We start from the raw sequence: 23,693 nt of genomic DNA on the forward strand, positions 1-23,693 counted from the left end.
GCGGATCGTGACAGCATTGGCCGCTGCCTGTGAGGCACAATTGGCCGCGTCTAAGGATGCGGAAACTACAAAGTCCCCCGCTCTGGCAATCTGAGTGGCCAGGTGTGAAACCTCGGGGGGTAAGTCGGCGTGTAGAGCTGTAGAGGCTAAAGACTCGGCCCAATGGGTCATGGTTTTTGCAACCCATGTGGCGGCAAAAGAAGGGAAGAGAGAAGCCGAGGAAGCTTCAAAAGCCGAGCGAGCCATCTGGTCAATTTGTCTATCAGTGGGATGCTTGATGAACGCGCCCTCGGAGGAGGATAGAACCGCCTTGGTGGCTAGCCGCGACACTGGCGGGTCCACGGAGGGTGACTGAGACCACTCCTTAGCAAGGTCCTGAGCAAACGGATACTTCAATTGCATAGCCTTCTGACCTGAGAAGCGTTTATCCGGACGGACCCTGTGGAGATCGACAATGTCCTTAAATTGAGGATGCGTAGGAAAAAATCTATGAGCCTTTGTGGTTCGCCCGAATGACACGGGATGAACCGCCTTGGACGGGGTTTCCTCCTCTAACTGTAGCGTCTGACTTACCGAGTCTATGAGAGAATCTAGGGTCTCTTGGTCGTGACGATACTCTGGGGAACAGGACACGCTGGATGCGTCGTCCAGAAAGGATTCCCTGCTATGAGCTGGGGATGAGTGACGAGAGACTTCGCTCTCTGAGCCGGAGGGCTGATCACGGACCGGAGATATTACCCTGGACTTCTTTCTAGATGAGAGAGGGCTTCTGGAAACGGTACGACCTCTAGGCCGAGAGGGGTTTTTAGGCCGCGTTACATCATCCGTGGAAGCGCCCTGGGTAAGGGACGGGTCACGGAGGGACTGTATCGTCCTTTCCAAGGATGCCACAGATCGAGCAAGGGAGGACGCCCATGCGGGGGTACTAGGCTCACTACATTCCGGGTCAGAGGCCGGAGTATCCTGTGCCGCAGACATTTCGCAGGCGGAGCACAGCGGGGTAGTGTGACCTCGGGGCAGAGATACCTTGCAGGAGGTGCACACATCAAAAATAACAGAGTGGGTCTTTCCAGTCCGTTTTTGCCTAGACTGTGACATCTTTGCCATAAAGTGAGCGTACTGGCAGGGGAAGAGACAATCCTACTGAGTGCGTCTCACCAAGTTCTGCGGTGCTTGGCAGGGAGATCCTGAAGTCCTGTGCGCTGTGGTGCTGCAGAGCCGCCAGCGCACTTCCTGGTCCAAGATGGCCGCCGAGATGTGAGAAGGGCGCTTCTCGGGAACGAGAAGCGCCCAGAGAGAGAGAGAGAGAGGGAGAGGGGCGTGTCGTGGGCGGGCGGTGGATTCCCTGCTATGCGCGTCGGAACGCTGCCATTGCCACAGATTGTCCGTGGTGGAATCCGGACCAGGGACGGTAAACTGTGCCACCGCCCTAACAGAGCGCCGGATTGCCCGTGCCCCGCGGCTGCAGCGCCGCATTAGAAAGAGGATAATGGATCCCAGAACGGGCGGTCCCCTGTCAGCTGGTCGGCCCCCGCACTTACCTTGTGCGATGAGGCCGATGCTCCATCCACCTTCACCTTAGTAGGGAGAGGGTGGAGAGCTTCTGCCGCCGTGCAACATCCGCTATGTTCAGTGGTGATGCAGTGGGCGGCTGCACGGACGCCATGGCATTCTGTCCGGCTGTGCCCTGGCTCCAGGAAACTTAGGTGGATGATTAGTCCCCGTGGTCGCCTGACAGGGAGGGAGGGAGATCGGAACGCTAGGGAACCGTCGCCACACTGGAAAGTGAGCCAGGGCTGGCATCCATCGTCGCGGGAAAGGATACAGGAGGAACGCTCCATGTACTTGCCCGTTGTTGGTGCGGGAGAGATCAGAGCTGAAAATTTGCCTGTCGCTCCCTTCCGTTAAAAACAAAAATTGGTGGGGTCCTGAGGACCCAAGTGCCTCCTGAGACACTAAGTAAGAACTGGCTCTGGATTGTCCAGCCTGTGGGTGTATACTGCAGGGGAGGAGTTAATCTTTTGTGTGTGTTTAACTTAGTGTCCTCCTGGTGGCAGCATAACACCCATTCGTCCTGTGTCCCCCAATGATACGTAGGAGAAATATATATATATACACACCATAACCATATGGTTATAGTGAAGCTTCTCATTCTGAAGAACAATCTGCATTCACAGCAATATTCTATTTCGTGCATGGTACATTTTTTTGATAGATGCAGCCTTTACAGATGCGACAATACTAAATAAGCTTATTTTTATTTCTAACAATAAAAAGGTAGAAGAGTCATTTATTTTATTTTTCAGTCCCCCATAAGGGACTAGGAACCTGTGATTGTTTTATCTCTTGCGCTATATACTACGGTACTACTGTATTGAAGTATATAGTTGGGCTTAACAAAACTTTGAAGGGTAGCCATGGGAGCCCTCAACAGGACCCCGCCTGCTATGACATCCCATCAGCACAGCGTCATTAGGGGCCAATAGGAATAGGCGTATATGCACTCTGAAAAACGCTGCATTTAAGTGTGGCGGTCAATGATAGACACTGGCATTTAAATGGTTAAACAGCAGAATGCTCTAGTCACTGCTGTTCTAGGCAGAGGTTGGCTGTGTAACCCAGCCGGCATCTCTCAGACCCTGAGCCCGCTCGACATATGGTGACATAGGTCGTACTATTACTCCTTACATCAGAAAGGGGTATCGTATTCCATCATACTCACGTGTTTTTTCATACTATACGAAAAATAGTGGGGCAAATGCTTTCTCTGTAGGGGGTCATACAACACAAACCATTGAGGTCATAAAACAATAGCCATTATGGCCACAGTGGAAGCTGGACGCAGTTATATAAATATAAAGAGGCAAATCAACCAAAACGTCACCCATGTTCGGAATATCTGTCCAGCGTTCTTGTCCACATCAATGTCACAGCATTATCTAGGCAACAAAAAACTGTATTCCCAATCTGGTACCCACCTGGAGCCGGTATCTCCAGGTCTGTGGTCTGCTGAACATTCGTTCTTCCAGGACGAGGATCAAAGGCTGGTACCAAAGCAGAGAACTGCCTTTTCAATACATAGTCATCATCCCATGTTCTACGGCGGCCACCTTTAGTTTCATATTCTTCTTCCTCCTGACCACAAGGAAGAATGTCAGATCCAAACACTGAATACTACCATAACTAAACCATCAGCTACAGAGGACAGCTCACCATGACTTCTTCATACTCCTGTTCTTCCTGGTTGTCATCTTCATTTTCATCATCTTCTTCATCAGGCTCCGGTAGGTCCTCATCATCATCCAGCTCAGCCAAAAGAGTGCTGGCCCGACAGCTGTCCAGGAAATCTGCAGAGCACAAGATCAGGAAGTAGGAAACCCCATTAACCACATGAGAATTGAGACCCCTTCAATAAAACCTGTATTACTTAGTTCTCCATTGTGATCAACATCTTACCATAAAGTGAATATTCGGCCTCCTGGCCGGTGTCACTCTCGCTGGATGTGGATGTTAGGCTAGTTGTGAGGGTATTGCTGAGGGACTGACCAACAGAAAGGCCAGTGGTGGCTGTGGCCACGTTGCTGCTGGTAACACTGGAAGTCGACATTGTAACAGTGGATGTGGTTCCTGTTGTGGTCAAATTTGGGAAACTCTGTGCGCCCATAAGCGGAGAGGCTGAAGGAGAAAACAAAACATGTTTACAGATCAGAGTATTCCATAAAGGGGACGGTACCTATCCAGAGGTGATGACCCCCAGCGATCAGCAGGTTAAGGGTCTTCTGTCTGAATGGTGGGTCAGGCGAGAAGGACTATGGCTGACTACAGCGCTCTGCTCGTCCCATACACTTTGAATAGAGCGCATGTGTTCCATTCACACCGGAGACTCTAGACCCCTATCCTTCTATCAGTCAGGGTCCTAGCAATCAGCAAGTGAATAGGTAATCTGATACTCACTGGCAGAGCTCACTGCGTTGCGTCCCAGAGTGTTGGTGTTGTTATCACTGCTGCTTCGACTGAGGTTCATGTTATTGGTAGCGTTTGTCCTTGCAATGTTTGCAACCCTCCTTACAAAGGATTCCAGGCTGGACGTCTCCCGTGAGGACAGGTTGGGAACGCTGGCACTAGAACTCATTGGAGCGCCAGCAGCGAGCAGAGAACTGACTGACAGCCGGTTGCTAGCGGAGGACCCCAGCGGTCTTGGAACGGCCGCCTCTTTATTGCTGAGCTCTGAAACAGAGCTGACGTCGGGAGAGCTGATGCTCACCATGCCCATCGATATAGCAGGTGCGTCACCGGTCTTCCTCTCGCCTTCACCCACCTGTTCTCCTCCCGGTGGGCATGCGGAAGAGCCAGAAGCTGCCGGGTTAGAAGACAGCACAAGGATTGCATCATGGTGCAGGTCAGAGCCTGGTTCCTCTACCCTTCGCTCTGTCTTGGCACAGGTCACACTGGCATCGCTGCTACTTGCCACACTGCAGACAGAGCTGCTGCTCCCTTTGCGACTGCAGGAACCAGTCACACCTCCAACAACTGTGCAAGTTGAAGAGGAATGGGGAGGCGCTTTGTCAGGACAGTTGTTTTTCACCAAGCTGCTCCAGGAAGGTGGTGTGCCTGCAACAGTGGATGAAACAGGTTTGGATGACGCCGCAGATTCTGGGTCATAACCTGGGGCCAGCTTCAGGTCAAATTTTCCTTCCGCGCCCATGCGGTAAGAATTAGAGCCACCGGCATCCCATATGACATCAATCCAGCCTGGAAAGGGATAGTAGCGTGTAAGACGGAAGAGCAGACAGCAAAAAAGATCTGATTGGAATCAGGCAGAGAAAAAGCCGTAGCAAGCCACAAACCCCTCCAAACTAGCCCACGGGATCACACACCCACTAGACAACACATGCACAAAAGCCGCATATTTGTTATATCATCAGTGGGAACTGGTGGAAGAAAACGGATCAAACAAAGCTCTAATTTCACGTAAGATGGATTTTACTACAGAAAAAAAAATGTGTTTTAAATTTAATTTTTATTAAAAACAAAGCAGCAAAAAGAATCAAGAAACTGAAGAAAGACGGGAAGATGGATGCTTTAAGATGTTCGGCCAGTCCACCCCATACAGGTAAGTAACAACTCGGATCTGTCACCATACAAACAACAGAGGCATAATCCATTGGGAACCTTTCTCTTACTAAGAAATAAATGATAATTTTAGGAGTCCAGCGGTTTAATACACTCACTTTAAATTTGAGAGCCATGTGGCCATTCAGACATGGATTTTCAAAGTAAGCACACCAGCCTCATCGGGTCCAACAGGTCTATTTAGTACTGAATTCTGTTTGTATTGTTAAATCTGGTGACAGAGCCACTTTAAAGTTTGGTAAGTCAGTAGTGCATCACTCTTGTTTCAAACCAACAGAAAAAGCAAGCACTTGGCGTGCGGAGCTTAGATACAGTAAGTAGGATACATACCATTATGCAAATCTCCAGTGACCGTGCCCTCTCCCTGAGCACTGCCGTCCTGGTCTCTCCATTTCCAATCTATGCCACGAATAACTCTTGCTCCGGGTACCATGTATTTCAGAACCTGGGAGCGCACAAGACGTCTCTGGCGTCTCAGGTTAGCTTCCGCTTCTTTGGCTGCTTTGCCTGGGCAGATGGAAAAAAAATTAGAGTAATAATTAAGAAGTTGTTTTAACGACTTTGAAAAAAAACAAAAAAAAAAACATTAATGCTCTAATTATAGAGACAAGTGGCAAATGGGTGAAGAAAGAAATGTCAACCTGACAGATGTTCTAGGACACTTCTGACACCTATCCTCACATATCTTTACATTACAAGACCCAGCACATCCATAAGTCTGCTTATGTGGTGTGACACTAGTAGGGTACAAGCGGTTCCCTTACCCCAGTCCACAAGCAGATACTGTTAAGAAATGGATCACAGTAGGAAAATAGGGATTTATTGTACCCTTTTATTGCATCAATAACTCTTGTTGATGCTTAAAAGGGAATCCATCACTAGGTTTTTGCCACCTTATCGGAGACAGAGACCCACATTCCGGTGATGTGTCACTTACTGGGCTGCTTGCTGCAGTTTGGATAAAATCACTATCTGCTGCAGATCTAGCAGGGCTTGGAATGCAGAGCAGTGTATAACCCCGCCCACGCCCTTGATAGGTAGCTTTCTGCCTATGCACATTGTAAGCAGAGAGCCCATGTAAGTATCTTCATTTTAACTTATCTAGAGCAGTAGTGCAATTCCACTGTCATATAATCCAGGTTAACATATTATATCGTTACTGAGTGCTACTTTAATTTGCTAGATATACACAGTGGCTCTCTTGGGTTGGCGCAGGATAGCTTGTTTACACTGGACCACTTTACGTAAGGTGTCATTTACATGTATGTGTGTATGTAAGAGCATTGCATGCAGTTCTCATTAACTAGTCATTTGCCAACATACCCAGCTGGTCTTCACACACTCCAGTAACAGTGCCATACAATTCAAAGCCGGAGAGGGAAAGGTAATGGGTCTGCCCGCTGGCATTTTTCCCAGCCTGTTTGATTCGCACGTGCCGCCAACCCTGCTTCTCCTCTCTTGGTGGGTCCAGTGGCCATGTGGCAGTGGAACTTAAAGGAAACAAGTAGTAAGTCAACAAAAACATAGTGATCTCGGGGAACGTTAGCGTGTACTGTATACAGAGAGGCTATATGGACTCTGGTTCAAGGCTGCTCCTCTGCAGGGGCTCCGGTGCAGCCGCTGATTGGCTGCAGCCATTAGGTGACATTGTTTATGCGAGGAGACCCGTAGGAGACACAGAACCCAGTATGGAGGCAAAGCATCGGTAGGGGAGGGGAGGACAGTTTTTTAAAATTTTTTATTCTTGATTCCCCAACTTTGTACCCATAATCGATTAGTTGTAAAGTAGAGGAAAACCCCATTTAAAAGGGATCCTGATAACACCATGAACCTGTAGATATAAAGTTAGGCTGCAAGTTAACAGCTTAAGAAAGGAGCCTGGCTGTTGCACTGAAAGCGCGGCACATAGGAGAGAACAAAAGGAGCCGCCAGATTTCAGTCATCCTGATCCGCAGGCAGCATGAAATCAAGACACTGGCTGTATGATTTCAGCCATGTAGGTTTAACTCGGAAACAACACGGTACTTAAGATAATCATGCTTAAAAGCTGCTGGAGACCGAGCTGCATGTGAGTCTAATCAGACTGGTGGGTCCCCGGTGGCTTCTGCCCATCCATTCCCTTTGAATGACAGATGTCTCCCCGGGTGTGTGTATAGGGACAGGCCTGTCAGTCATTAACAGCGGGTGGAGAGAAGCCACCAGGGAACTGTCTGACCGACTACACTCCCAAGTGGCTCGGAGCCCGGCAGATATTACATTGTTTTTCTCTGAAACAACACAGTGTTTCACAGCTAAACCAGTATGTGTCTGATAAATACTGCCGGATCTTCGGCAGCATGTATCAGCTGTCCGGTTCCCTTTAACCTGCAGATGAACCCTGTAGCTACAGGTTTGAAGAATTATTCAATGTGACATGTTCCCCTTTAAGCCCAGTTTTTCAGCAAAGCCATCTTATGCATGGAGCAAAAGTTAGTTGTTAAAAAAAAAAAAAAAATCTATAAAACTATCACTTGTTAAAATCCATAACTACCCTGGTTCATTAAGGCTGCAGTCATCTACATGGGTGTATAAAGTTGTCCAGTTCTGTCCATCCTTGGACACTTGGAAGACCCAATTCCGAAGAGCAGAACGGCCATAACCGCGGGCATGGCGCAGAGTATAGGCAGATGGGACAATCCATAATCCAAGATCGATGGCAAACCACGCGCTCTTGTCATCATTAGTATGGCAATTTAGGGCAGAACCATCACGACTCAAGATGTCTTCAAGTCGTCCATATGGCAGGTTACGTCCTTCAGATGAGGTTACTACCACTAAGCCATAGGCAGCTGGATTCACCCACTCATACGCTGTCCTGTAACAGACATCACAAACAATCAAAAGTTAAAGATTTAATTAACATGAGACATCCAGAAGTACAAGAAAACAGTTTGTGTGCCTTAAGTTTATTGCACAATTAGACTTTTTTTCACTAGCCAACAGTTCATAAATGGCTACGAAGTTTATATATATATATATATATATATATATAAAAATTAAAAAAAAAACACAGATGAAAAATATAAAATGACTTAAATTACTTTAAAGCTTTAAAGACCTGATTTCTAAAAAAAATTGTGGTTTTGTTTTTTTAAGTCTTTAGGATCATCATTCTTCTATATTTAAGTACAAAAGCGTTAGGCTAGGTTCACATTGCGTTCTGTGCGTCCGTTAAACGGACTACGTTATAACGCGGTGTAACGTAGTCCGTTAACGCCGCCATTGAATGCAATGTCGGACGCATCGCTAGAGCACGCCCACAATGGGCGTGCGCTAGCCACGTGCCGTCATTGAATGACGGATCCTGAGACGTGGGCTGCAGCGCTTCCGGATCCGTCACCGCTAACGCAGATAGAGCTAGCAGATGCTCTATCTGCGCTAGCAGACAGCCATACCGGCACTTGCGTTAACAAAGCCCATTAACGCATGTGTTGAACGGGCTGCGGTTAACGCAATGTGAACCCTTACAAATACAAACGTCATTGAGAACTGAATGGGTTATGTGAACACATCCAAACAATAAACTTGTGCAGATAGAAACCTGTAAAATGAATTACTTACTTTGCATTTGTTCCAATCCAATACATGATCCCATTGTCGTCGAAGTTGTGCTGGTGTCGGAATATACAGCTCTGCCCTTCTCGCAGCTTGCGCACGAACACAAAGGACGAGCGATCAAAGTCATACCATTGTTTAGCCACCTGTAAAAGGTCACAAAGTAACAATTAGGAGTGCATCTAATATAGGATTGCTGGGATTTCACAATGGCAAGTCCAAGTCTTCAGGAGAAGAAAAAAAACAAAAACCAGCAGTCCCATGAGTGATATATATAAGTGACGTGATCGTGGATCTAAGATAAGAAGTTTATACAGCATAAGGGAACAATAGTGAAACATTCATTGAACCAACTTTCTTGGGTAGATTTTCCAAAGCCCCCTAAATTCATGTCATAACATTTTTGAAGCCTGTTCTCTAGAAGTAAAGGGCTTCATAGAAACTTTATCAGTGCTCTGAGATGCCCTTACAGAAGGTCTGAAAATATTCTAAGCAAAATGATTGATGGGAACAGCAGTACTGAAGTTAAAAGGGAACCGGTAACGATAAACGTGATTTGCATATACGTCCGGAATCAGAAGGTCATTAGGGGTCCAAACTGCAGACACCACCCCTTGCTTCTTCTACCGCCTAGAGCTGCAGTCACACCCCTCCCCGCCCCGCTTCTACCACCCCAAATCAGGAGGTCATCAGCAGACTGCAGTCACTCCCCCTGCTTCTTCTACCACCCTGAATCAGGTCATCAGGGGGCTGGAGTGGCAGTCACCCCCCGCTTCTTCTACCACCCCAAATCAGGAGGTCATCAGCAGACTGCAGTCACTCCCCCTGCTTCTTCTACCACCCTGAATCAGGTCATCAGGGGGCTGGAGTGGCAGTCACCCCCCGCTTCTTCTACCACCCCAAATCAGGAGGTCATCAGCAGACTGCAGTCACTCCCCCTGCTTCTTCTACCACCCTGAATCAGGTCATCAGGGGGCTGGAGCTGCAGTCACCCCCTGCTTCTTCTACCACCCCAAATCAGGAGGTCATCAGCAGACTGCAGTCACCCCCCCTGCTTCTTCTACCACCCTGAATCAGGTCATCAGGGGGCTGGAGCGGCAGTCACCCCCCGCTTCTTCTACCACCCCAAATCAGGAGGTCATCAGCAGACTGCAGTCACTCCCCCTGCTTCTTCTACCACCCTGAATCAGGTCATCAGGGGGCTGGAGCTGCAGTCACCCCCTGCTTCTTCTACCACCCTGAATCAGGTCATCAGGGGGCTGGAGCTGCAGTCACCCCCTGCTTCTTCTACCACCCTGAATCAGGTCATCAGGGGGCTGGAGCTGCAGTCACCCCCTGCTTCTTCTACCACCCTGAATCAGGTCATCAGGGGGCTGGAGCTGCAGTCACCCCCTGCTTCTTCTACCACCCCAAATCAGGAGGTCATCAGCAGACTGCAGTCACTCCCTCTGCTTCTTCTACCACCTTAAATTGGAGGTCATCAGGGGCTGCAGCCACTCCCCGTGCTCTTCTATGACCCTGAATCAGATTATCAGGAGGATGATGGTGCAGTATTTATACCGTTTCTTCTACCACCTTGAATCAGGAAGTCATCATTGAGATGGAGCTGCAGTCAGTTTTAATAAATAGTTTTCTCACAATGAGCACTGATCACAAAGCAGTAATGCTCTGGCTGGATCGCACAAGCATTGACACAGGAGCTTACAAGCTTCAACTTACTACAGACATGATCCCAACTTCCTGCAGTCCGCCTCTGTTATTATGCATGTATTTAGCCTCTTTTTTTTTCTTTCCTTTTTAAAGAAAAAAAAACAACCCCTGGTTGCCAGCACTTCAGCGTTTTTTTTTTTAAGGGACAGACCATCAACATTTTTAAATTCATTTGAAGAATTACTTTTTTGGATTTTTTTTTAATTTAATGGACGAAGAAAGAAATTGCTCAGAGCTTTACGACCAGAACTTGTTGACACCCTACAGAAAGTGATCGGAGGCAATGTACCGCCTCCTACACACTAGCTTAGTTGTTTTTGGGCATTTTGTAGTAACCCAAAATGTAACAACAAATAATGATATTTGCATTTTAAGCTTGTCAAGAGTATGTTCCCACACTATGTGTAACCCACCATTTTAAGCAAGTACTGCTCCAGGGACTCCACAGTTGCCAGAGGCTCCATCTTTAGCATGCGACCAGTGCGGTCAATAAGGGAGGTCTCTCCAGGCGCCCGCTCCAGTCTAAACCGAAGCCTCCGAGTTAAGATCTGAACAAAGCACCAAAAGGAGAAAGAAAAAAAAGAATCATTTGACCAAATGTCTTAATGATAAATTTTATTAAAAAACACAAACAAAACATGTTTTTCCACCTGTACTCCAATTATTGGCATCTACCTGTAGGTTGTAGTTCGATCCAGGAGTATCATACAGATGTAATGGCAGCCGTTCTATAGATTCAAGCACTGCAATCAGTTTTCTAACCAGTGCAATTGCTGGACGACTATTGAAACAAAGAAAACAATATACAAATTTACATATCCTAAAATAAAAAAGAGCCAAGTAGAATAAATAGTTTGCAGTTTACCTTACACAGATTTTTACAATCTAAAATATAATGTTTAGAATAATGAATATCTGCTTTAGTAGTCATCTGACTAGCACGTTAACCTGGAAAGAAAATGATCCAGAATTGCTTCTGGCCTATTCTCCTACCAAATACATGCAAGTAGGAAAGTGTGCTGAATACTGCAGGATTAGATTCCCTACAGATTGAGAAAGGCCGTCACCGATCACTCAAAAAATCGCTGAGAAGTGTGCAGCTCAGGAAGCAGAAGCGCACACTCCGCTCTGAGCGCACACACACAAATGTTCTGCAGAGAATTTAACAAAGCCACCGTCGTTTTCATTTTTCTTTCATAAATCAATAGGACATATGACATTTTAAAACTTTGAAAAATATCTCATCAGAGGGACCTGCTGCTTTCTCCTCCTGGGGTGATATTTCATGCTCAGTTCATGCGTGAAATGTGTACAATCTGTGTTTAAAGAAGACAGATTTTCCCATTATAGAAACAGGAGAAGGCATTTTGTGCCTATAAGATTCTATGTAGAGGGTAGGAGCTAGACGCAGAAACTTTCTTCTGAAAGTTCGAGACAAAAGTTACAAATTGTACGAAAGTATATTTAGTTTAGTTACACGTTTGTATTATGTACATACCTTTCGTCATCTTCATTTTCACTAAATGCAGTTTTGAATACATTCAGTCGTTCCACCAGCTGTCCACAGTCCTGCTTCACATCAAAATCTTCACTCTACAGGGATGTATAAAGCAACAATATAATAAACATGTTCATCTGATGGCATTTTAGTATTAAAGGCGCTGTCCAGGACATCAACATTGACGGCCTATCTTTAGGGTAGTTCATAAATGTCTCACCAGTGGGGGGTGGACACCCAACACTTCTGCCGATCGGCTATTCCCGATGCTGCGGTGGCCAGAACAGCTGTGTCAACTGTATAGCGATTTACAGCTGGGTACAGAATATCCACTCCTATTTGAATCAATAAGGGGCAGATGTGCAGTAGCCAGGCGCAACCACTAATCCATTGACTGAGCTGTGGAGCTCCGCAACTGAGCAGTTTTGGCTGACACCAGGAACAGATAATCAGCGGGAGTGCCAGGTGTCGAACCTCCACGGATCAGACATTGATGACCTAACCTAAGGATAGCTCATCAATGTAAAAGTCTCAGACAACACTTTCAACGCCTTCACGACATGCGCCATACATGTACGGAGCATGTCGTGTCTCTCCCTTTGATGTGGGCTCCGTCTCGGAGTCCACATCCTTCCAAGCACATGTCAGCTGTTTTAATAAGCTAACATGTGCCCAACAGCCGCGGGTGGAATTGCGATCCACCCACGGCTGTAAACCTGTTAAATGCCACTGTCAATCTCTGACAGCAACACTGAATGTGATTGCACTGTAAGCGTGTCACTAATCCCGCCCATCGGCGCCTTGTAACATGACCGCAGGTCGCCGTTGGGTTAGCATGACAACCCGGGGTCTGCAGGAGAACCCAGTGGTTGTCAGTGCCGGATTGCTATGAGCATGCAAACAGGTATAATAATTAAAAAAAAGTTTTTAAAAATATTAAAAAAAAAGTTCAAATCACCCTCTCCATTCACCCCATTCAAAATAAAACAACAAAACAAAAAAATACAAATTTAGTATCATCGCGTTCAGAATCGCACAATCTATCATGCTATAATAATAATTAATTCGATTGGTAAATGGCGTAGCGAAAAAAAGTAAAAATGCCAAAATTAAGTTTTTTGTTAGTCGCAACATTATATTAAAATGCAGTAACGGGCGATGAAGATATCATATCCACACCAAAATGGTATAAATAAAAATGTCAGCTCGGCATGCAAAAAATAAGCCCTCACCCAGCCCCAGATCACGAAAAGTGGAGACACTATGGGTTTCAGAAAATGACAATTTTTTATTTCATTTATTTATTAAGAAACTTTGGATTTTTTCTTCACCACTGAAATAAAAAACAACCTTTACATGTTTGGTATCTATGATCTCGAAATGAGCTGGAGAATCATAATGGCAGGTAAGTTTTTGCATTTGGTGAACCTAGCAAAAAAAAAAAATCCAAAAACAGTTGTGGAATTGCACTTTGTTTGCCATTTCTCCACACTAGGAATTTATTTCCCATTTTTGTGTACACAATATTTACCATATAATAATAATAAATGATGTTGTTCAAAAGTACAACTTGCTCCGCAAAAAACAAGCCCTCACGTGGCCATATTAACAGAAAAATAAAAAAGTTATGCTCTGGGAAGAAGGGGAGCAAAAAACAAATGCAAAAACGAAAAAGGGCTGCGGTGTGAAGGGGTTAAATACCCCATTTTTGCTAACATTTATGTGGTCAATGGATATTCCTAGTGTTTTGGTGTTTTTTTCTTAGATACTTCGGTAAAATAACTAAATATATGAACTCCCACAATAGCAAAAGTCAGGCTGTCAAAGCGTCAGTATAATAATCCCAAGAATACGTACATTATTGAGGACAGTGAGCAGGGCCTGCACCAAGCCACTGCTGCACATTTCATAAGGAGAGATGGTAGTTTCATCCTTTAGCAGTACAATTAGGTTTTCCAGGGCAGTCTTCATTAAATCTCTCCACGTATTCTCACCTTCAATACACTAAAACAGAAAAGAAATCATCTGATCAGTACAGATATATATGTACACATTGCCGTATGTCCCTACAGACATTCTGCAAGGAAGACAAAAACTACTATTTTCCTAAATAACATTGCAGCGAGCTTTTACAGACCTGTCTGTTGGTGTGAAGTTCCCATGAAGACTCCAACTGTGTGGCGATATTCCGCAGGGTGACCACCACACCACGTGGCATGCTTTCCACCGCTTTAAAATGATCATCATACAAGTCCCGGGCCATTGTCCGTACCTGGGGTGAAAAGCAGAGTCATGAGCCGTCATGGTTCGTGCTGTACTCAGACGTACCTACAAGCGATGGCCGACGTACCTTCTGCTTCGTCTTCTCTAACTTAGACTTCAGCTTTCTACCTCTTTTCCCCGTCCAGCCGGTGACAAACTCTGAACCTGAAACACAAAGAAAACATGGATTTTTGTATACTCACCATAAAATCCTTTTCTCCGAGCCAGTCATTGGGGGACACAGGACCATGGGTGTTATGCTGCTGGCTATTGTGGCGGCAAGTCCCTTCCTGTGACCCTCAGGAACAACAAATAGGGCATCTGTCTTCCCGGAAGGCGCAGTCTGTGAGAAGTACCGTCTGAGAGCCCTCACCAGGTCCTAAGTGTGGAGGGCCCTCTGAAAAAGATGTATTGCTGTCGAACAGAACGAGAGCAAGACATGTCCTTGTTAAGGTGAAAGGAAGAGACTTCGTTGGGCAAGAAAGATGGAGACGGCCTGAGGACCACCTTGTCCTGGTGAAAAATTAGGAAAGGAGCTCGACAGGACAGGGCGGCTAACTCCAATACTCGCCTGATTGACGTCACCACGACAATAAAGGCAACTTTCCATGAGAGATGGGTGAGAGAGAAGTCCTTCAGCAGTTCAAAGGGAGTCCCCTGTAGAACACAGGACCAGGTTAAGGTCCCAGGCATCCATTCTATAGAGGGGTACCAAATGGGAGACCCCCTGAATGAAAGACTTCACCTGCAGTTTGGAAGCAATCCTACGCAGGAAGAAAACAGGCAAGGCAGAAATCTGACCTTTGAGGGAACTAAGCGCTAGGCCTCAGTCCAGACCAGCCTGAAGGAACTCCAGAATGGACGGAATGGAGAAAGCGAGGGAAGAATGACCGCGATCCATGCACCATGCAAAAAATTATTTCCAGGTACGGTGATGAATGCACACGCATGTAGGTTTCCGAACGCTAATCAAGGTGGAAACTACTTCTTGGGAGAACTCAGTTTGGACTATGACCCAAGTTTCAATGGCCAGGCTGTTAAACAGAAGCCCCCGAGTTCTGGTGGCAAATTGGGCCATGGGAGAGCAAATTTGGTCAGCCCGGTGGTCACCAGGGAACATCGACGACGAACTGCACCAACTCGGTGTACCACGGCCGTGGCGGGCAGTCAGGAGCGACTAAGATCACTGAAATTCCTTCCGTCTTGATCTTTCTGATGACCTTTGGAAGCAACGGAAGCAGGGGAAACACGTACGGAAGACGGAACTGACGCCATGGAAGGACCAGTGCATCCGCACCAATGGCCTCAGGATCCTGGAACTGAACTCGGACACCTTGGTGTTTAGTCTTGATGCCATAAGATCCACGTCCGGAGTCCCCCAGCGATAACAAATCTGTTGGTTGATCTCGGGATGCAGTGACCACTCCCCCGAAGCCAGTCCCTGGCAGCTGACAAAGTCTGTCGCCAGTTTTCTACACCCGGGATGTGAACTGCTGAGATGACCGAGTGGTTCCTCTCGGCCCAACGGAGAATGTGCTTCACCTCGTACATTGCCGCCCTGCTGCAAGTGCCCCCCTGATGTGGAGTTGTCCGATTGTATTAGGATGGGGCAACCCGCCAGGAGGTGATGGAATCGCCGCATGCTCAACCGAATCGCCCGGATTTCCAGAAAGTTGATTGCAAGAAGTGCCTCCCGAGGTGACCAGTGCCCCGCCCCTGGGCTGAGTGATGTGGATAGACAACCCCCCAGCCCAGAAGACTGGCGTTGGTGGTGACCACCAGCCATTGGACCAGAAAGAAGGATTCCCCTGGGTGAGGGACGACCGCAACGTCCACCACCTAAGCGCTTGCTTGATCCGTGGAGACAAGCGACACAGCCGGTCGAGAGAGAATGGGTTCCTGTCCCAGGCTGCTAGAAGAATATGCTGTAGAGGCCAAAGATGTAACTGGGCTAAGACTTTGTCTCGAGGGAGAATCACCAACCCTCGGGAGGTGTCCAGGGCCATACTAAAAAGGAAATCTGCTGCGCTGGGACAGGGGAAGTTTTGTCCATGTTTATCAGCCAGCCCAGGTGAGAAAGTGTATCCAAAGTGATACGGACGCACTCCACGCAGGCTTGGAAAGATGGCCCCTTGACTAGAAGGTCGCCTAAGTATGGCAAAACGACCATACCCTGAGTGAAGAATGGACATGACGGCCGCCATGACCTTCATGAACATTCTGGGGGCGGTGGCGAGGCCAAAAGGCGAAGCTGTAAACTGGAAAAGTTCCTTGCGGACGGTGAAGCAAAGGAACCTTTGGTGAGGGGGAAAGATCGGGATATGAAGGTAAGCATCCCGAATGTTGATGGATGCTAGGAACTCCCCCTTCTCCATTGAAGTGATGACAGAGCAGAGAAACTCCAACCAGGAGAGCTGGACCTCAACAAACCTGTTTAGGAGCTTCAGGTCCAGAATGGGCCGCACAGTCCCGTCCTTCTTCGGAATCATGAATAAGTTCGAGTAGAACCCCCCGAACCTCTCGTTTTTTGGGACCAGAATAATGACTCCGTTTTGGCATAGCGAATCGATGACTCGTTACAAGGACCGTGCCTGAGCCTCTGTTCTGGAAGGACGAGAAGGGAAGAACCGTGCCAGAGGGCAGGAGGGTAATTCTATGTTGTATCCGGAGGACACCAGGTCCCTGACCCATTCGTCGTGAACGACGGACAGCCAGGTATGACGAAATAGGAGTAGACGGCCGCCTACTCTGCTGGTGTTGACCGGATAATGTCGCGGAGTCATTGAGCCGAGAATCTATGGGACCTTGCTCCCTTAGATCTGGATTGCTTGGGACGGTTCTTCCACGACTGGAGTTTTTGACTGAGAACGGCCTCTGCTGGCCGACGGTTCCCGTGAGGTAGAGGAACTTTCTAAGACAGGCCAGACATATGCCCCGACCCGTGGCGGGAACTTGGAGGGACTCAATTGCTTTAGTCAGAGAAGCCATGGACTGCGACAGTGACAAAGCCCATTCAGGGGGACTAGGTAAACTTGGTTTGGTGGTGGCGAAGGGCTCCTGAGTGCAATCGGGATCACAGGCCTTGCAGAGTGGCGAACTATGTCCCCGTGGAAAAGCAGTCTGGCAGGTGGTACATGAGGTGAAAAACACTTGTGCTTTGTTAGCGTTCTTGGATGTCTTAGAGAGTGACATGGTGTACCCCAGAATGTCCCCGATTCTGCTGATATGCTCCAATAGGGAGGATCGTGACTTGGAAGCCCCAGTGACTATTGCAGAGAAGGGCTAATGAGTATATCTGGTGCAGCACAGAGATCTTACCCCGGTCATGTGGCCCTGTATGAGTGGTCCTCCCAATGCACTGCGTTCCTCTGAAGTGCAGGCATGCTATACGTGTACGGAGCCGGCCTGTAGGTGAAAATGTATGCTGTACCCCAGAATGTCCGGAATTGCAGAGGGACCGTGAGATATAGCGAAGTGTCACTGTGGTGTGACCAGACAGCACATGTAGAGAGGCGGACGGTAGGTTAAGATGGCCGCCGAGAATTGCAAGGGGAAGTCTCATCGTGTGCTAGATGTGAAAAAAAATGGGCGGAGCTGCCGCCATAAAGTCATAAAATAAGCGGAGCTCCGGGTTGCGGCCGAGAATAGGCCCAAGCCGGGGCCTAAATTCTGGACACTGGCCGGAACGTGCCCAGGAAAGAGGGGAAGCTATGGGGAATAGCGCTTAAAGCACTGTTGCAGGATCCCTCCGCCGGTGCCATTGCACTATGTCGGCTGCTGTACCGTGTCCCGGGCCTACACTTACCAGTGGTGTGCGCCCGGTATGGAACCGCCGCAGCGCAGGACCCGGACTGCTTACAGGTCAGCTGTAGTTTAGACGGTGCAGGGAACCCTCCATCCACCATCCCTTTGTCAGAGAGGTGGAGAGGGACCGTCCGCATTCCTTCCATCACTGCTGTTCATTAGTGGAGATGCAGTGGGGGCATCGCCACTAAGGACACGGACACCATCAGAGCCTCTGGACATCCAAGTGGTTAATTCCCCCAGGATGGGACAGGGCTGGTGGTCCGGCTGTAATTAGCCTTGTCGCAAAGGGAGGTACATGGAGGTCAACACTCCATGTTCCCATCTGTTGTAGGTGTGGGGAGAGCGGTGCCCTGAAGGGACCAGTCGCCCCTAAAAAAGGTCTCAGACATGCCGTAGAAAACGATGCAGGAGGGGGTACATGGAGGCGACACTCCACGTTCCCGCCTGTTGTAGGTTTGGAGGAGAGCGGAGCCGTTAAGGGATCAGTCGCCCCCTGTAATCCTTTGAAGTATGTGGAGAATAAAAATCAAAATAAAATAAGAAAGCTATAGATGTGGTCTGAAAATCAGAGCACATGTGCCTCCTTCTGACACTAAGCTTGAACTGGTTAGGCTGGAGCCAGTGGGTGGTGTATACTGCAGGGAAGGAGTTAATCTTTTTTGTGTCTACTTAGTGTCAGCCTCCTAGTGGCAGCAGCATACACCCATGGTCCTGTGTCCCCCAATGAGGAAAAGGAGAAAAGGGTTTTGATATTTTTTTCCCCATTAGCTGAACATATATCCAGATGATCTATCCAAGATTAGTCATTTTATTTATAGATTAGTTAACCCCTGCAGGGCATTTTTTTCATAGTGACAGTAACACATGGAAACAGTTACAAGAATATTTAAAAAAAAAAAAAAAAGGAAGCTACATCTTGTTTGTGCCTATGGCAAAGTCCACATGTCTGTTTCAGGAGCATATATGCAGAAATCTGTTGCGTCCGTTTTAGACAGAATATACAGGACACAGCCTGGATTTTATGGAATGTCAACACAAAGTAGCAAGTATTTGTGAAGAAAATGATACATGACTTTTAAATTATTTTAAAAATATAAATCTGAAAACTGTGAGCTGCATTTGTTTTCAGCCCCCTGTAGTCCGATACCCCTAAATAAAACTGAGTGATATATTGCCTCCAGAAGTCATATAATTAGTAAATTGAGACCACCTGTGTGTAATTTATTCTCAGTATTACTACAGCTGTTCTGTGAAGGACTCAGAGGTTTGTTTGAGAAGATTAGAGATCAAACAGCATTAAGAAAATCAAGGAGCACATGAGATAGGTCAGGGATAAAGTTTTGGAGGAGTGTAAAGCAGGGTTAGGTTATATATATAAAAAAAAAAAAAAAAAAAAGATAGCCCAAGCTCGAAACATATCACAGAACACTGTTCAATTCATCACCCAAAAATGGAAGGAGTGTGGCACAACTTAAAACTTACAAAGACATGGCCGTCCATCCACCTAAGCTGATATCCCAAGCTAGGGGAGCACTAATTAGAGAAGCAGCCAAGAGGCCCATAGTCACTTTGGAGGAGCTGCAGAGATCCACAGCTGAGGGGGGAGAGTCTATCCACAGGACAACTATTACTCATACACTCCACAAAGATGGCAAGAAAGCAATTTTCAAAATCAAGTTATAATAAGTTTGCAAAAAGTTATGAAGGTGACACAGCAAGCATGCGGAAGGGATTGTGGTGAAAGACGGCCAAGAATCACTATTTGGGCTAAGCGCTAAGTGCTGTGTGTGGCGGAAAACAAACACTGCACATCATACTGAAAACATTATCCCCACCGTCAAACATGGTGGTGGCAGCATCATTCTATGGGGAGGCTTTTGTTCAGCAGGAACAGGGAAGATGGATAGAGCTAAATACAGGCAAATACTGGAGAAAAACCCTTTTAGGGTATGTGTCCACGTGTTCAGGAAACGCTGCGTTTTTGACGCAGCGTTGAGCAGCATGCATAAAAAACGCAGCGTCCAGATGTTACAGCATAGTGGAGGGGATTTCATGAAATCCTGTCTCCACTGAGCAGAAAAAAACGCATGCGGCACACCCGAGAAAATTCACATGGGGCTCGTCTTTTAAGAAAGCAGCATGTCCTTACATTGCAGAAAAAACTCAAGGACAATGCAGGTGACCTGCCAGTGACCTCAGGTGCAGATTTGGTCAGGATTTTACCTGCATAAAATCCTGACCAAATCCTGAAGCAATCCTAAACGTGGACACATACCCTTAGAGGCTGCAAAAGAGTTGAGGCTGGGGCGTAGGTTCACCTTCCAGCAGGAAAACGACCCTAAACATACTGCCGAAACTATGGATGTTGTAGATCAAAGCATTTTCATGTGTGTGAACAGTCTAGTCATAGACAAGACCTAAATGCCATAAAGAATATGTTACAAAACTTAAAAATTGCTGTTCTCAGACATCTCAGTCAAATCCACTGAGTGAGAGTGCAAAGTGGAATGGGCAAAACTTTCAGCTTCAAGAGACCAACCCAAAAAGACTTGCAGCAGTGACTGAAACCTAAGTTGGTCCTACAAAGTATTGACTCAGGAGTGATGAATACAAATAATTGTCACAATTTTCCCAATAAAATTAAAGGGAACCGATACAAGATGCGGCCATCACCTTTCAGGGCTGATATACAGACAGCATTCTATAATGCTGTATATCTGCCCCCAGCCCGACCTGTAAGAGAAGAAAAATATCTTTTATTATACTCACCTGCGGCGCGGTGCGGTCCGAGGGGTGTTCTTCTTGGTCCAGCGCCTCCCATCATCTTATGATCGCCGCCCTCTTGCTTGATTCGTGTGGATGACGCGTCCCTGCCTCATCCACAGTCTGCTCGGCATCGCGTTCCTGCGCAGGTGTACTTCTCTGCCTTGTTGAGGGCAGAGCAAAGTACTGCATTGCGCAGGTGCCGGGGCTCTTTGACCTTTTCTGCCACCTGCACACAACAGTACTTTGCTCTGCCCTCAAAAGGTGCCGAGGAGACTGTGTGGATGATGCAGCAACGCGTCATCCACAAGAAGCAAGCAGGAGGGCGGCACCAGACCAAGAAGAGCGACACACCTCGGACCGGACCACCCCTGCCCTGCAGGGGAGTATAATAAAAGATATTTTTCTTCTCTTACAAGTCGGGTTGGGGGCAGATATACAGCATTATAGAATGCTGTATATCAGCCCTGAAAGGTGATGGCCGTATCTCATATCTGCCAAAACTGTTGACAGGTTCACTAAGTTTGTGGATGTAATGTGAAAAAAGGTGGAAAAGTTCACAGGATGTGAATACTTTTTCAAGGCACTGTATATAATAACATAAAAAGGAAACCATTTTGTATTAGTAGCAATGATAGCTAACACAAGTAAAAGCTGCACTCACAGTTTACAAAAAACACTGTGCACTTACCCAATGAGGTCTCTGCAGTGAATGAGTGCTTAGTTCCCCTGTTTGACTCAAACACAAAGCCCGGTAGGTCTTCTTTTAGTATGGTTGCCTGCTGTCCGTCAGAGTTGTGGATGGCAATTTCTCCATCTTTCAAGCAAGTGAGGGACCAGTTGCCTACAGTGAGCTTACCTGGTCCAGGAACAGATAAAATAGGCTGACTGGAAGTGGAGGGCTTCACTTGGCCTCGAGCTCTCTGTAGTTTCTCCAAAAACTCACTTCTGCTTTCTACTCGGAAAGAAAATGACGTTACAAGCTACGTCACTGTGTAACAACACGTAGCCGATAAGGATGGGATTTGGCACGGACCTGAGCTGTCAGAGCCCCCTTCTGGGCTTCCACTTGAATACATGGTTGCAAGTTTTCCATCCAAGATGAAGCGAAACCAGCCATTGCTGCCGTTGGATAATTCTAACGCTGCGGCATCGCTCCAGATATATAAACAGTCCCGTCCTCTAATGACGGACCAGTCCCTCCAGTGATAGGGCCTGCCCTGCTGTAATTCTTTGGCATCTTCCTGTGGTTCATCCTCCTAGAGATGGGAATAGTGAAATTAAATTTTGAAAATGATTTAAAAAAAAAAATTCTCAAGATATCTGTTTTGGAGAACCGATTCCATGAGACAACCCTCCCACCATGACCAGCTGTGGACAGCAGTTATTACCAGGGGCAGCAGAGGGGAAATTTCAGATATTGCCCGATTTATGACAGGCTACTGTAAGGGTACCTTTACACAGTGCAATTTTGATCGCTACGACGGCACGATTCGTGACGTTGCAGCGTCGTATGATTATCGCTCCAGCGTCGTAGACTGCGGTCACACGTTGCAATACACGGCGCTGGAGCGATAATTTCATGACGTATTTGCGATGTAGAAGCCGTTGGTTACTGTGCGCACATCGTATACAACCTGTGTCACACGATGCAATCATGCCGCCACAGCGGGACACTAGACGACGAAAGAAAGTTTCAAACGATCTGCTACGACGTACGATTCTCAGCGGGGATCCGGATCGCAGTAGCGTGTCAGACACAACGATATCGTAAATGCATCGCTGGAACGTCACAAATCGTGCCGTCGTAGCGATCAAAATTGCACTGCGTAAAGGTACCCTAAGAATTCATCTATCAGCCATCTTGCTTACCTTTTCAGGTTTGGGGTCTTCCTCATTCTCATCATCAGAGGTAGGACCAGCTAAAGTTGACACTTTGCTTATAACACCAAGTCTTGCTAGCTGGTCTAGAAAGAGATCGTCACCTTTATCTACTAGGTCTCGGATAATCTGTAGTGCTAGAAGGTGACCATCGTCATCATCCTAAGCATGGAGAAAATCAAAACGGGAACATGAAGAGTTTAGGAGATGAAGGCATTTTATACAAAAAACTAAGCAATAAGACATTTGTAAGAGCTCACCTCCTGATCCAAAACAGTTGCAGTAATTTCAACAAGGACGGTGGGCAGATTGTGCCCAGCATCCGAGTCACAGACTTCTTTAAGCAGGGCCTCAGAGCAGAAATGGATCATCTTTCGGATAAGGGCAAGGCTGGCTTTCCTGTAAGAAAAATATCGGATCCTAAAAAGACAAGTCTCTTACAGATTAAAGGTATTTCCAAAATGAAAAAAACAGCACTGGAGATAAGTCCCATAATTTGAGTTTAGGAATCGGATAATAAAATGGGACATGTGAGATAAAACCTAGTGATAATTATTACTATAGAAAGAAATTACTAGAAAAAAACAAAAACCAACAAAAAAAGACTACCTTGATATTTAACCAGTCCATAACTGGAACATTTCCGCCATTCCATTAGATATTATTTTTTTAACATAAGGGAGCGGTGCTAGAAACAGCAATTTGGACTGGTGGCTATTTTTTATTTTAGCTTTATATTATTGTTTTACACACTGTGCCCCCCTATAAGGTCTTGTAAGGCCTTTATGGGGCATTTGAACATAAATCATTTTGATGTTGATATCCACTACAACTGAGGCTGATAGATTATCCACAGTTACAGGAGAAATTTACTTCCATGCTGAAAAGGTACTTGGGTATCCTTGGATCCCTCCCTACACCCAACGATAATCTCTGGGTAAGAGGAAGCACTGTCAGTGCTCCCTAATCTATTTACATCTTGTGCAGCACTGTGTACACAGAGATCAGGAGGTGAAACATGATAATGAATCAGGTTTGACTTCCC

The 23,693-nt window shown here is 46.7% G+C and overlaps 1 protein-coding gene across 4 annotated transcripts in view; it reads right to left on the reverse strand.

Annotated features, from left to right (window-relative positions):
- The window catches only part of HECTD1 (HECT domain E3 ubiquitin protein ligase 1), a 124,034-nt gene that overhangs the window by 47,778 nt on the left and 52,563 nt on the right, over positions 1-23,693 (reverse strand). For 2 of the 4 annotated variants that reach the window (XM_077261035.1, XM_077261023.1), the window contains exons 11-28: positions 22,909-23,047; positions 22,640-22,810; positions 21,804-22,026; positions 21,459-21,722; positions 14,286-14,362; positions 14,073-14,207; positions 13,793-13,939; positions 11,936-12,030; positions 11,113-11,218; positions 10,851-10,985; positions 8,734-8,873; positions 7,664-7,987; positions 6,457-6,623; positions 5,464-5,640; positions 3,955-4,611; positions 3,457-3,675; positions 3,214-3,347; positions 2,979-3,135 (exon numbers count right to left, since the gene is read on the reverse strand). In XM_077261035.1, coding sequence (XP_077117150.1) covers positions 2,979-3,135; positions 3,214-3,347; positions 3,457-3,675; positions 3,955-4,611; positions 5,464-5,640; positions 6,457-6,623; positions 7,664-7,987; positions 8,734-8,873; positions 10,851-10,985; positions 11,113-11,218; positions 11,936-12,030; positions 13,793-13,939; positions 14,073-14,207; positions 14,286-14,362; positions 21,459-21,722; positions 21,804-22,026; positions 22,640-22,810; positions 22,909-23,047 — 3,467 coding nt within the window. Of the gene's footprint in view, positions 1-2,978; positions 3,136-3,213; positions 3,348-3,456; positions 3,676-3,954; positions 4,753-5,463; positions 5,641-6,456; positions 6,624-7,663; positions 7,988-8,733; positions 8,874-10,850; positions 10,986-11,112; positions 11,219-11,935; positions 12,031-13,792; positions 13,940-14,072; positions 14,208-14,285; positions 14,363-21,458; positions 21,723-21,803; positions 22,027-22,639; positions 22,811-22,908; positions 23,048-23,693 lie in introns of all 4 variants that reach the window. The other 2 variants (XM_077261027.1, XM_077261016.1) reach the window with 1 other exon arrangement.

The sequence above is a fragment of the Ranitomeya variabilis genome, chromosome 1 (genome assembly GCF_051348905.1).
Source record: "Ranitomeya variabilis isolate aRanVar5 chromosome 1, aRanVar5.hap1, whole genome shotgun sequence".
Lineage (NCBI taxonomy): Eukaryota > Metazoa > Chordata > Amphibia > Anura > Dendrobatidae > Ranitomeya > Ranitomeya variabilis.